This window comes from Amyelois transitella, chromosome 14 (assembly GCF_032362555.1).
Source record: "Amyelois transitella isolate CPQ chromosome 14, ilAmyTran1.1, whole genome shotgun sequence".
Classification (NCBI taxonomy): domain Eukaryota; kingdom Metazoa; phylum Arthropoda; class Insecta; order Lepidoptera; family Pyralidae; genus Amyelois; species Amyelois transitella.
This window is the reverse complement of record NC_083517.1, coordinates 6,076,713-6,091,597: the sequence shown is the minus strand read 5'-3', so window position 1 is coordinate 6,091,597 and position 14,885 is coordinate 6,076,713. Positions and strand designations below refer to the sequence as shown.

Sequence of the window (14,885 nt, the reverse complement as noted above, 5' to 3'; positions counted from 1 at the left end):
TGTTTTTCTAATAAGGCCATATTTGAAACTTATGGTTTGGGTGGATAATAAAATTAAGACTATTTGGACGAATTCGAACTTAAACTTTCGTTCCGATACCAATACCAACCGACCTGGATCATGTTCTCATCATACCAAGATGGACATAATATCTTTTGAGGGCATGTCTATCACAGGTCACAGAACTTTATGGGTTCAAAATGGGTATTCAAAGAGGTTGCAATAACTGCGTAATGGTATAAGTTTCTCTCAAATTTTTGCATGTTCCCGACTGCACCTTTGCTTAGAGTCCGCTTTTCGACATTTCTTTGCACTTTGTCCATGTCTTTGGTATAACAGTTTTAAATCTATTGGCGTCATAGAATGATAGGTTTCTTTTGAACATCACTTCTTAAAAGGACGTTAGACTGGGTGGATGGACACTTAAAACATGACTTTGTAAAAGCATTGTGCCAGTGATAGGATTTGGAAAAACTGTATTACCAAGTAAGTTAGCGATGATAATGATATATGATTATGTAAATGAAAGTCTAAATAATAAAACAAAATAATTTATTAAATGTGTATAGTGAATACCATATGTAATACTAGTGGAGTGCAGTGCTATTGGCGGGAGTACCGCAGGCCCAGTTCGTGGACAACCTCCTCTATTGCGCGCAGACATTCGTCCAATTGCTCGCGGGAATGCGCCGCACTTAAGCAGAACCTGTTGAATTGTCGAAATAATTTCTTTTACTTTCTTTCTTCATATCTTTATTTAGTTATTTATATATGTATGTACATCAAGGATAAAAATAAAAATAGAACTAAAGAGAAATTCAGGACACTACTTTTTTCTTATTTTACTTTATTTTTGCTTAGTAGCCAGTACAACAGTAAAAATATTTTGGACAACTTAATTCACAACACGTTTATTAAATAATCCTTTCTTGAAATAGTTAAAAATTATTCTTTTTAAATCATATTTCTTTATTTTAAAACCGAATCTTAAAATTAATTTTGCATTTTTTCATTATTACACCAACCTAATAAAAGAATTTAATTAATTGTTGGTATCCAGAAGAGGTATTCCATAATTTCCGGTTTAAAACTCACCTTATCCTAGCTTTGGAGAGCGGCGTGGCGGGGAATCCGACGCCGACAACGGCCAGCCCTTTGTCGGTGAGTCGTTCTACTGTGGCCGCCATCTTGCTGAACGTGTACACCATCATCGGCACCACAGGCGAGTCCGGGTGACCGAACGTTACTACTCCCATCTCACGTAATCTACAATCATTTGATTTACGTTATAAAGAGTCCGTTACGATTAAGATGAATGTGCCGTGTGGTACCCGGCACTTTAGAATTTATCCACTCCATCTTTTTCCTATGGATATCATCAAATCCGATTAAGGGAATGAGCACATCATCTAATGCAGCTTTTACCATGACACAAAAGGGAATACATCCTGCTGCAAGGTTTTCAGAGGTCAAATGGGAGTCGCTACGTGTAAAAATTCGAATTAATCATTCCTGAATCGTGTTTTTAGGCGTCTCCGGTATGCCAGGGTTGACGCAATCGGAACAAACGCTAGGAGGATAGTGATAATGTTCTTCGTAATATCGAGATAAGCTTCATAAAGTGCGGTGTGATTCCCGTCACTTACAATAACCGCAATAGAACCAGTCCATATTTTTTCTATGGACGACGTAAAAGGCAACTAATGGAATAGACACACACTCATCTAGTGCAGGCTTCCATGCAGATTGTAGAAGACAATCAAGGGAGAGCCAATAAACTTGGGATTCTTATTTTAGGCGATGGGCTAGCAACTTGTCGCTATTTAAATTTCAGTTCTGTCATTAAGCCATTCAGCTGAATGTGACCTTTCAGCCTTTTTGAGGCTGTAGGCTCTGTGTTTCCCTGAGAACTTCCGCGTAAGGGATCAAGGCGTATGTACTCGCCTCTCCCGGAAGTAGCGGGTGTTGTCCCGCAGCGCGCGCACGCGGCGCTGCCCGCGCGGGCCGCGTATGAGCCGCATGGCCGCCAGCACCTGCGCGGCCACGGGCGGCGCCATGCTGTGCGCGTACGCCGACGCGTGGCCCGCCGCGCGGATGCAGTTGATGAGGCGGGCCGGGCCTGCCAACAGCATTATTGTGGAGATGATTCACTAAAAATCGGTTGCGATCAAAAGTAATTCAGCATAGACTGGCAACATTATCTTTATAGAGCGGCTTCACACTAGCGTATTTTCAAGAAACGTGTACGCAGTCGACGCTGCAAAAACGGAATGTTTCTGTATGAGAAAACGAGAACACTAAGAGTGAGTTGAATATTCTTCTTCAGATTTTTACAGTATGATGCTTAAGGAATGCTTGATGAGTATGCAAATTTTTCAAATTATGAATTCACTATGTCTAACTCTAAAAGATTGTGCCCACAAAGTGACTAATTTTCGAGTAAAGACAACTAACTCACCAGCAATATATCCCCCGGCGGCGCCGAAGCTCTTCGTGAAGGTTCCCATTAATACGTCCACATCACTAGGCGGTACTCCCCAGTAATCCGTGACTCCGCGGCCGTGCGGACCTAGGGCGCCAATGGAGTGTGCCTCATCTACGTACAAATAAAGCCCCAGTTGCTTTTTCAAAGCCACTAGAGCGCGCAGCGGCACTATTGAACCTTCCATGCTGTATACTCCTTCCACAACCTGCAATGTTATTTTTAATAATTTTACTACCACATTTAACCCTTAGACGTTTGCTTATCTTTTTTGGGAAATAGGGAGAATTAATAATTGTATGTACTGTTGTTTTTGTTATGTAATCTCTCTGTCAACTCGGCGTTGGCCGGGGCCTGGGTTCCGCTATTCCGTTGTTGTTATAAAAATCTTCTTTGCTTAATCTATGGCTTCGATCTTCGTAGAATTCTAAATGGCTTTTATCGATTGCCACTATTCGTCCTTTATTTTGTAGGTATACTTACGATGATAATTTTTTTCCACTTATTCTCAGCAATAGCCTGTCGCGCGATCTTCTCAAGATGTCTGACGTCGTTGTGTCGAAACACCCTTACGGTAACTCGAGACAATCGCAGTCCAAGAATGACTGAAGCGTGGTTGTTCTCGTCCGATATCGCCAGGACATCCGGGCCGAGCAACCCGGGCAAAGACAACGTGTTCGTAGCAAAACCCATGCCGAATACTATCGCTGACTGGAACAAAAAATTTAACGCTTTTAATATACTAGATACTGCAACTAAATTACATGTTTTTTTTAAAAGTTCATACTACTTTTGCCAGCCGATTGCAGGGACAAAATTAAATATTCCACTTCTACATCTCTAAAAAAAACTTCACTGACTGATCAACGCACAGCGAATGCCAACCTAGAGGAGGAACACTAAATTAGGATTTAGTGTTCCTCCTCTAGGAATGGGGAAACGGGATTTTGCATGAATATTTTGAAACAGCAGATTGCAATTACATTTAGTATTTAGATAATCCATACCCTGAATAAATAAATAGAAATGTATAAACCTATTTTTTTGTGGCAAGGATCCATGGCGGAGTCCGATTTTCATGTCAAGAAATAAATGCCAGCAAATGCTGTGATATTCAGGCAGCTCCAAAGCGCAGCGGTCTCCGCATGTGCCAAGAAAGAATAAGCATATTTACACAATAAAATGCGCATAAAAATAAAATTTAATACGCACAACACTCAGAAACATCGTCCTAAAATAAGATGTATTACATACATAAAAATCACGTCTCATTCTCGAAGGGGTAGGCAGAGACTACATCTTTCCATTTGCCACATCTCTGCTTATACTTCTTACATATGATTGTATAACACATGGATCTCTTTCTCCTATGTGGTTATAAAAGGAATAAACTACGAGATACATATTTATAGTTATTATAATGACCTTTCAGTCGTTTTAGGACTGTATGCTCTGTCTACTCCACAAGGGATACAGATGTGATTATATGTATGTATGTTTTATATATTTTACAAGGCCGAAAGATAGTGATACTATTGCTCTACCGCTTTAGTCAAAGTACCAGTATCGCGTTTCCACATAATTCCAAGTACTTAACTAGATTTATAAACTGTAATATTTTATCTATTTTGTTAGATCTTTATAGACTCACCTCAACGCCCAAAAAGGATGCCGTCTCGGCCTCAAGTTCCTTGTGAAGTTTGCACTCCCCGAGCTCGGCCCGGGACGAACTGAGCGTCAGGCCATATTGCCGCACTGCCTCGGCCACTGGCTCCCGCTCGCCACTCAATCCCAAGTAGTTGTATGAACCTAAGTTGATGCACCGTAAGACCCTTCCGGTAAATCTGCAATTTTATAAATTATAATTTAAATCAGTAATTTTATACTTAGAACTAGCTGTGCCCGCGACTTCGTCCGCGTGGAATAGTTATTTTGGGCATCATATTTATTTTTGCAAACATCCTCCGGTCAGGCGGTCACGCGTATTAGAAAGAACATTGGTTCGCCGTTTTAAATGTTTCGCTGCAAATTGCTTATAACGACTATATCTCAAAACCTATTCGTCTGATTTATATACTGTAAATGGCAATTTTAGTCTACATGAAAAGCCGAAAGTAATAAACATATTTATTTGGATAAGGATTAATACTGAATTAAAGAAAATTGGTTTCAAAATAACTTATATTTATAATGAAAAAATAATCTTAAAAAATGAACATAAAAGTGGTTATTGTAAGTAAACCTTAAGAGATAGATATATGCTCTCGCGGACTTTTTTGTGGTAAAAAATTAGTACTTCACATCTTTAGTACATTGTTTTACTATATCTTTGTTGGTTTGCGCAGCGTTCGCGTGGAAAGCTCGCAGATGGCCGACTCATTCAACTATCACCTGCATTGTTGACGTTTCCCGTAGGAAATCTGGGATAAAATGTAGCCTATAGCCTTCCTCGATAAGCTTAGCGCGTTTAAACAAACAAACAAACAAAACAAACTCTTCAGCTTTATAATATTAGTATAGATGCGAGAGCCTACCTCTTTAAAAAAGACAAGTTGTCAAATACAGCCGAACATTAATAACCTTATGGACGCCCAAGGCATTAGTATATTATTTCGTGCACGTATTTTCGATCATTAAGATATCACGCTATTTTTGTAGTAAACAACGCTTTTGTCTGAAATCCAATAAGTATCCAATAAGTCATAACTTACTGACGTCAATCTTAGGTATCATAGGAAAAAAATCTATCTGAGGAAACCTATGCTTATTCTTCAACTTAACACTCATCCTAGAAAAAGTGACTAATATTATCATAATAGGCACAATACATCATGAAAAATATTATTGAGCTTAGTGAGTCATTCAAAAGTAAAATTGTTCGATAATTTTATCATTCGTTATCAGATCTAAAGTCTGAACGTCACGTCTACTTAAATTAACTATTATAAATTCCGTTCGAATCAGCTCAGGATACTAAGGCAATTTAAAAAAGATAAATGTCAATCGGACGGAATATATATATACTTAAAGGAATTTCTTTGAACTATAAATTCTTAACATTGTCTCTGTCTGTGAATTTTGGACCCTCGACATAGGTAGGTATATTTTTCTATCATATAATTCGATTACAGATCAAGGCTTCGCCAGGGTGTACCTAAGTTACAAAAGAATAATAAACTGTTATAAATTCAATCCTCATAAAAACTTACAACATCGGCCTAGAAGTATCGCCGATAAAGAATAACAGTAAAATAAAGTTTCTTTCGCATGTAAATATAATTGAGGATCTAGACACGTGCCAAGTTCAACCAATACATGTGGCGATGCTGCGCCATATTCATATTTACATTGAACTTACTTAAAAGACCAGTTGTAATCGTCAGACTGCCGTTCCATGAGCGAGAGGACGTCGGCGGGCGCTGAGCAGATGGGCCTGTTGAAACAATGCCTGACTCTGCGATACACATACCGCGAGTAAAACTGTTCAAACGGGTTGTACAGTGGCGCATAACCCTGCAATAAAAATAACATTATCAATATCAGTAATCTGCAAAGTTATTTTCGACGATGGGAGTAAAATCTAGGTTTCATTTTACTCGTACAGTAAAACTCCAATTATCCGAACTCCGACTATCCGAATCAAATCAATCAATCCGAAAACGGTTGAAGACCGCAAAACAGCTTACATTGACGGAGATGTTTAAAAAACAATGATTTTTATTTCTAAACTTGTACATAAGTACATTTTATTTATATGTATTTAAAACATGTGAAAATTTCATGTTTCTTTCATTTAATTCAATAAAAAAATAGTGCAATATCAAAACGTAGCTTTTATTCTCTCCAATGGCAATTTTTTTTTTAAATCCGATTATCCGAATATTTGATTATCCGAATGGGTCCCGGTCCCCATTAATTCGGATAATTGGAGTTCTACTGTATTTATTTAATGTTATGACTCATCCACACTAATAATAGAGAAATTATTTGTATTTTTTTATGTTTGCAATGAATAAATTAAAAAACTACCGAATTAATTTTCACGAAATTTATTTATTTATTTTGTTTATTTATTTATGTTATTTGGCACAGATATAGAATAGACCTTTGGTGGCGACGAGGCCCCGCGCAAAAGCTATTTACAAAATAATTACAAGTCGGAAATCGAAAGTCTCTTACAGATTTATAATATGCGTCAATTAAAGTAGGTCTGAAAATGAACATGGACAAGGGAAAAATTACGTAGCGACACCATCACATGGACGCGACGTAGATACGGTCAATGGAGCAAATCTGTTCTGGAATGGTGACCAAGAGCTGGAAAGAGGGCTACTAGCAGATCCTTTGCTCGTTGGTCCGACGACTTTAAAAAACCATGCCGGGATAATTTGGGCCAGAAAAACCTTTGATAGAGCTAGGTGGAAAGATATTGGAAAGGCGTATGTACAGCAGTGGGCGAATATACATAATTATGCTGAAGAAGAACAAAAACTATTCGTCAGTTTAGGAACTATAGACCTTGTTGTTGATATGATAATGTCATACACTTTAATTATGCAATTAGTAATAGTTAGTAACTAAGTAAATACGCGATGAGCATGTATTTTTTTAGTAATTATCTCTGGATTAATCAGCCTTGAAACTTTATCTTTTTTAACGAGGGAATCATTACACCATTACACAATCATTGCCAGTGAGTGTTAAATGATATAGGCATACTGGACAGAGGATAATACTACAACAAATATAACTGATTCATATTTATCGCTTATCTAATTATAGACGTTGGTTCTCAACCACCGGACCCAGGCCTGAAGTATCTATAACACTAGTTTACAAAATTCCACTTTTTGTCAGTTGCCGTGATTTAGATGGTTGATAGTGTTTACTTATGACTCGTTTATGTCAAATCTACCCTTAAAATTTTTCGTGCAGCTCGAGTTACTTTTTTTATGAATTTTATCATTTGTGCTTATTTGTTTACCGATAAAGTACGTTTTTTATTGTATTGTAAATAATATCTAAAGTTTTTGCAACATGAGTAGTTCAAAATGACGTTGCTTAAATAATCCAAATCATTGTTGCTATATATGCGGACAATATGTGTTTAAAGACAGTAGATAAGTTATATCAGAGTTAGTGAAAATACCTATTTTGAGTACTTTGGGAAGCTCTTGGATAAAAATGACAAGTCTTGGACTCCCAATTGTGTGTGTAAATCGTGCGTGGAATATTTAAGATTATGGAAAAGTGGTAAAAGAAGTGCCTTTAAATTTGGAACACCAACGATTTCGCGAGAACCACAAAATCATCACAAAGACTGTTACTTTTGTAGTGTGAATGTAAACGGTTTAAATGGCAGTACCCAAGTACTACTTGTGTTCAGGGTCCGGTACCGCATTCACCTAACGTTTCAGTACCTGAACATGGATCTCAACCCTTAAAACAAGACATTGGAACACCTTGTACATCACAAAATGATCCTGATTTTGAAGATATATCAAAAGAGCCAAAATGCTTTTCTCAATATGAGTTAGATGATCTTGTAAGAGACTTGAATCTTTCTAAATAAGCTTCAGAATTATTGGCATCAAGACTGAAAGAAAGAAATTTACTTACCTCGGGAACTAAAATAACTTTTTATCGTGAAAGAGAAAAAGAGTTACGGTGTTATTTTTCCGACGAAAAAGATATTTCCTTTTGTTCAGATATTACGAACTTGTTGATGAAAATGGGCTTGAAACATTACAAACCAGACGATTGGCGTTTATTCATTGACAGCTCAAAACGTAGTCTAAAGTGTATTCTGTTACATAACGGAAATAAATATGCTGGAGTACCTATTGCCCACAGTACAAAGTTAAAGGAAGAATATTGTAACATCTCGTTAGTCTTGGATAAAATAAAATACAATGACTATCAGTGGCAAATTTGTGTTGATTTAAAAATGGTGAACATTCTTCTCGGTCAACAAAGTGGTTACACTAAGTTTCCCTGTTTTATTTGCCTTTGGGACAGTAGAGCTAAACGAGAGCATTGGGTGAGAAGGGTTTGGCCTTTAAGAACAAATATGATGCCTGGAAAGCACAATAAAATCCAGAATTAGTAGCTCGTGACAAAATTATACTTCCACCATTACACATTAAGCTGGGAATCATGAAACAGTTTGTTAAATCACTAGATAAAAAAGGGAATTGCTTTTCATACATGTGCCAAAAATTTCCTCAGCTCACTATGGAGAAGATATGATGTCTGACTATTGTTGGTCTCTGATACGCCATTTTTCTAAATCTACACATCAGAGAAAAGCTTTGAAACGAAGTTTTGTAGAAGCCAATGAATAATTTAATTTTTTAATAAATAATTTCTAATTAAATACATGTATGTTTTTTTTTTTGTTTTTACATCATAGCTGAAACTCAAAAACTAGAGCTGATAAAAAAAATATATTTACATATTTGAAATATGCATACCATATAAAGTTAGCAACAGCTAAAATTATTTTGGCTACAGATATACTGTAAACTAGTGTAATAGATGAAAGAATACGCATAGATCCTTTCGGTTTGTCGCTGGCAAGAGTCGTACTCCATTCCATAATTTAAATGAAGGAACAAATCATTAGCCTAGATTGAATGACTATGGATGAATCGGGGTACACTAATAGTTGGGCAATAGAGAATGGTGCAATATTAGCGACCTCTTTATTAAACAGTGCTCGCGCAATACTGAAAGCTCGCTAATAGTAGTGTACCTATATGGGGGCAGTGCAGCGAAGCAAGAAAAATAGGATTGCTCCTTGTTACTTCTTTTATATATGTCGGTTATTACACGATTACTGTAAAACGTTAGCGTAATTTGTAACAAGAATGCGATTGTTTTCATTCACCAAACCAACTGTAATGGTTTCGACCTTCGGGCAGATTAGGAATCTGTAGCAAACAAGTCACCTTGAACTAAAACACAAGAATAGGCTCACTAGACCATAGACGATAACACCTTCAAAGTAGGTACCTACTTCCATTCGGCAAAAACCTGATTTGTTTTTGGATTGATACTGTTCGCACAGTAGCAACATCATGCGACCACGCGCTTATAATTATTGTCCTTCTATCGTGTGAAGTCTTGTATTCGATATCGTCCATGATTGTAGGTACAATAATGAATGATAGATTCGATGGAAATAATTTCTAGTGTCGGTGCAGAAGTAAATTTCAACAAAGAGGCTTACAGAGCCATACTAACCAAAGCATAACTAATTTCAAACACAAACTCAAATATTCACTATGTATGTCTAAAGACAATTCCCCAATTTGAAACAAAAGTACGAGGACGAGATAATGGAAGATAAAATCTGATATGACGGCGATTCTCCGTCAAAATGTAGTACGAATAAGATTACTCATTGACAATATTTTACATAATAATATAATTCTGTGGAATGGTATAATGTAAGGACAATATCCAATGACAATAAAAAATTTAATCATTATTTCAATAAACCTATACTATTTCTATTGTGTTTACAAACCAACTAAGTAACTACCTACTATTTAGTTGAGGTCCGTCCTACTAATAAAATAAATGGATGTTATGTCGTCAAACTGGTCAATAATGACGGAAGATGCGTTGAAGGTCAGCCACCGGCCCATAAAATAAGATATCTACTAATATTATAAATACGAAAGTTTGTAAGGATGTATGTGTTTGTTACTCTTTCACACAAAATCTATTGGACAGATTTAGATTTAGTATACAAGTTCTACGAGAGCGAAGCCCCGGGATGCAGCTAGTTAGACAATATTTTAGTTAGAATTTGAGAGGTAAAAATTAATCAGTTGACCATGGAAATAGCTATGGGTAATAAATAACCAAAAAGGACATTACGCAATTAATGTGGACCCAGGGGTAACCCAAGGCGACCTGCGACAAACGCCAAAACATTAATATAACAAGTCTTTAATGTAGGTACAAGAAAAAGACTACTTACGTACTTACTAACGTGATTTTACAATTAATACCTTGCCTCGAAAAATGCGCAAATGAAAATCTAATTAGCCTAATCAATGGTGCTAAATAGAGAATACTCTAAGCTAATTAAATATGCGCAGCTATGAAAAGGATACTTTATAATTGTTTTTAACGGTTCTGTAGTCAACAGATGGACATCGCAATACTACGAAGGTATTGTTTTGTCATGCACATCTATTACCAAAACACAAGAACTACTGGCACAAAAAGTATTAAAATATTATTAAATTTTAATTGAAATGACTGAATTTCAACTATATTCGCCGACATTCTGTCTTCCCTTACCATAGTTTCAAATTCAACTCCCACAACTTTCTAAGAACATTACCACGTGATCACCATTAATAAATAAAGAACTTAATTAAAATTTCTTCATCTGTTTGTGAGCTATGATGACAGACACATCAAACTAATAAACACCCCTCTTCTTCTGTCAGACGTTAAAAATGCTATAAAACATTAGATAAGACTAGAAATTACCCAGGATGATTCTCTAGGGACAGCGAGGCAGAAGGCGTGGGCGATATCGTGCACGCTTACTGCCTCATTAGAGGCAAATTTTGACCCTGAAGTAAAAAGGGCAGTCAGCAACTTATTGGTCGCCTAAATGGTAAGAGTCCCTGGCAAGTCACACCAGGGAGCCAGAGGGCATCATGGTGAAAGGCCATGCAATCCCATGATGTCCTAAAAATGGCGAAAAGGGCACACCAGAGGGGTTTCAGTGGGTAGGCTGGCACATTAGATGCCAGGAGACGCACACTCTCCCGGGGTGAAGACCCAGGCGGCATTCCATAAAAAGGATTTCACCTTAGGAGAAAAAAAAAGGATGATGCTCTAACCAAGTACATAGCTTTCCACCAAACCAGGTTTTTGGATAACTTTAGTGCAGCAGTGGAATACTCGGCTAAGATATAAATATATATATACGGGGCAAATTACACTGATTGAGTTAGCCTCACAGTAAGTTCGAAACTTGTGTTACGAGATACTAACTCAATGATACTATATTTTATAATAAATACTTATAAAGATAAACATCCAAGACCCAGGACAATCAGAAAAAGTTCTTTTCTCATCATGCCTTGACCGGGATTTGAACCCGGGACCTCCGGTGTCACAGACAAGCGTACTACCGCTGAGCCACAGAGGCCATCAAATATATATACATATACTTCCATTTATGATTATGGTAGGACATACCTCCCTATTTTTTTCAGTGGCAACCTTAGGTTTGAATAACAGCTGGTTAATAAAGCCCAGGAACATAAGAATGTAGAGGCCAATGTGAGTCAGTACCAAAGTCATCAGTGAACACTTCTCAAATGTGCCCGGAAATGTGTCATACTTTGACCAGTCCATGGGAGGTGGTGGTTTTGACTCCTCATTCTTGTTAACCATTTTCTGAAATAAGAGAAATGTAAAAGAATAAAAAATAACAGTCCTTCAAGATGTTTTTAAAAAGATTTTTCTTCTAATTCTAATAAATATAGATAGCAAAAATACTATACAGGAACAAAATTTTTTTGTAACAGATTTTGGAATAGAAGTTAACATTAATAATATAACATTAATAATATATATATAATGTTTGTTGCTAAACAGTAAAATATAGACTTTTAGCTTTGCTAATGTCGTCGACAATGCTACACCATAACGTAGTGGGAGTGGGTCAGTCGATCAATGGGCTGATTTCCGTGCTTTCAGGTAACAAGGACTGCAATAAACTAATAACAAAAGTAGGTGTGTCAGGTCGTCTCTTTGGTAGTAGGCGGAAAATGCCCATCATAATGTTATTCGCTCCTTAATTGTTTACATACCCATGTACTTCTATTGTAATAAAAATTACTTACACCGGTTCCATGGCCTAACAGTGAACCATTTGAATAGCCATTTTTGTGCAACTGCGTTTTTCCATTTAATTTTGGTATTCCTTTATCGACGCATTTAATACTCCCGGTACTACTTGAATCAACATGAAGACTCATTGTGCCCGAAGAGAATATAACCACTATGTGCCAATAAGAAATTCGTGCATACTCCACTCCGGCTATGCAACGACCACAAACTAAATAAATAGGTATAGGGGAAGAGCAATAAAGAAATATCCTATGAAAATGCCGTAATTGTTCAACTTGACTCAGAAATAAACAATAATATATCTGTCTCTTTCTCACAACAGTGGTTTTACGGACGAAAAACGTTTACACTCTTTTATCAGCACCCTCTTTGTGAAATTGTCAACGTGAGTTTTTACGTTTTTCCGAGGAAATCCCGTGTTTTTCGACTTCTACCAAGCTGTGCTAATATTAATCGTTAATAAACTATAAAATAAAGTGTTCAATAGCATATTGTGGCTTATGCCAAAGCAAAAATAAGCCGAATTTAACCTTTCACCGGCAAGTGGTTAATATTTGGTTAAATTATTGTCATAAAGTGTATTTATTTAAATGTGTTTAAAAACCTATCACTTTTAATCTTCTTTGTTGTGTGGTTTAGAAAATTGTAATATTCTCAATATTTCATTCACATGGAAAACATAAACACGGGTGCTAGTGTCGAACAACATCGAACATAGAATCTTATCGATAATTAGGTTATTTATTCGAGTTACGTTATTCGAGATATTAATAAGTTATGTTATTGCATTTTTTTCTCGTTTTAGTTTGCCAAGGAACGAATCTCGGTGAAGGGAATGGCTACAAATGATTGGCATAGAAAATATCCGGCCGGGAACAAAAGACATCTATGTGTGCTTAATGCACTTTAAAGAGAGTGCATTCAATAATACTTTAAATATAGTTACATTTAGAGATGATGCTATCCCAACAGTATTTGCAAAGGTAAATAATGTCTCAATCTATTTATTTTAGATCCAATGAATTTATTTAAATTTTACCCTCTATATGTTGACTGGTTATTCCGATTACGACATTATTCACAATTTCTATTTTGACTGATATGTTGATAGCATGTTGTGTAGTGACTGGAATAGGTGATTGACTTCATGTACTTTTGTCAAAAAACTCATAGAAAACATACTATGAATAAGTCTTTTTTCTGAATTTTTTTTTCTGTTACTTATTTTAATTTTGACTGAAATGTATTTTTATACTAAGTACTTTGTATCATAAGCAGGCATATAGCCCACCAAATGGAAACACATTTCGTTATAGTAGGTACTCACATAATATCTTATAATAAGTAGTCGCAGGCCTCAGCAATTATTCACCTCATTATTATCTGAATTCCAAGCGATCAGTTTTATTATTTTTTTATTAAATTTACACCTAATATTGCAGCTAATAATCGTATCTCACTCATCCATCGATAAAATATTATCGAGTAAATGAACAAGTGAACATCTCTAGTCTGCCATTTTTGTATCCGGGTTTGTTTATTTAGGTATGCAGGAAAAGTACATGCATAGGGCACTTACATAGGATAGTTCATCAGAGCTTTTACTTTGCCATTTACGTAATAGAAAAATCAAATTATTTTTTCTCAGACAGGCCAGTGAACGTATAACAAAATTCTCGTTGGCATGGTCTCTTGGTTAACGAGAGCGAAACCTACTTCAATAAAAAAAATATGACGTAAATCAGCTGTCCTGTCATCACAGCTGACACCTGTCCTGTCACATCGAAACGACCCGTCCCCTTGTTGGTGGTTGTTGTCGGCACAGTTTCCAACTTAGGGGTTTTCCCGCAAAATTTAGGGGTAAACAAGTGGGATGGGATTTTTTTAGGGTTATAAACTATTCAATCAAATAATAATCATTTAAATATTTTTTTTTACCAACGAATGACTTCGGACTGAATGATATCTAGTGTAATAATATTTAACCACTCTCTAATGACTAGTATCGCTTCCTAACGGAATGGTGGATCATGCTCTACATTTAATCCATCTTCAAAAATGTTAAGTTCATGTAATGTCAATATAGCTGACTAGCTGTGCCCGCGACTTCCTCCGTGTGGAATAGTTATTTTGGGCATCATTGAAGCCCTCAAGAATTAATAATTTTCCCCGCTTTTTCACATTTTCCATAATTTCTTCGCTCCTAATAGTAGCAGCGTGATGTTATATAGTCTAAAACCTTCCTCGATAAATGGTCTATTCAACACAAAAATAATTTTTCAATTTGAACCAGTAGTTCCTGAGATTAACGCGTTCAAACAAACAAACTCTTCAGCTTTATAATATTAGTATAGATTAAAAAATTATAAATACGATTTTTCTTAGAAACAATTGATATAATTCATAACGTATGAGATAATTAATAAATAAAGATAGATAAAATTTAATATTACTACATTTATTTATATATTATTTTTTTTTAACAAGTTTTAGGGGGATTTTCAAATAATTGAGG

At 36.1% G+C, this 14,885-nt stretch overlaps 1 protein-coding gene across 1 annotated transcript; it reads right to left on the bottom strand.

Annotated features, from left to right (window-relative positions):
* Positions 1-535: 535 nt before the first annotated feature.
* On the bottom strand, positions 536-12,596 carry LOC106132300 (serine palmitoyltransferase 3). Its single transcript, XM_060947856.1, has 9 exons — positions 12,364-12,596; positions 11,714-11,914; positions 5,841-5,995; positions 4,134-4,326; positions 2,966-3,193; positions 2,459-2,690; positions 1,945-2,119; positions 1,096-1,266; positions 536-706 (listed from the first exon to the last, which is right to left on the bottom strand). Exons 1-9 carry the CDS (start codon positions 12,496-12,498, stop codon positions 604-606), a joined length of 1,593 nt encoding a protein of 530 aa, XP_060803839.1. The 5' UTR covers positions 12,499-12,596; the 3' UTR covers positions 536-603.
* Between the last annotated feature and the right edge of the window lie 2,289 nt (positions 12,597-14,885).

What these genes read in the sequence shown, in the direction of transcription:
- LOC106132300 (XM_060947856.1), bottom strand. Translation starts at nt 12,498, where the DNA reads ATGAGTCTTCATGTTGATTCAAGTAGTACCGGGAGTATTAAATGCGTC. An exon ending in AGTGGAAAAAAATTATCATC is followed by an intron (nt 2,691 to 2,965) that starts GTAAGTATACCT and finishes ATAACATTGCAG; the next exon opens with GTTGTGGAAGGAGTATACAG. An exon ending in CTCTCCAAAGCTAGGATAAG is followed by an intron (nt 707 to 1,095) that starts GTGAGTTTTAAA and finishes ACAATTCAACAG; the next exon opens with GTTCTGCTTAAGTGCGGCGC.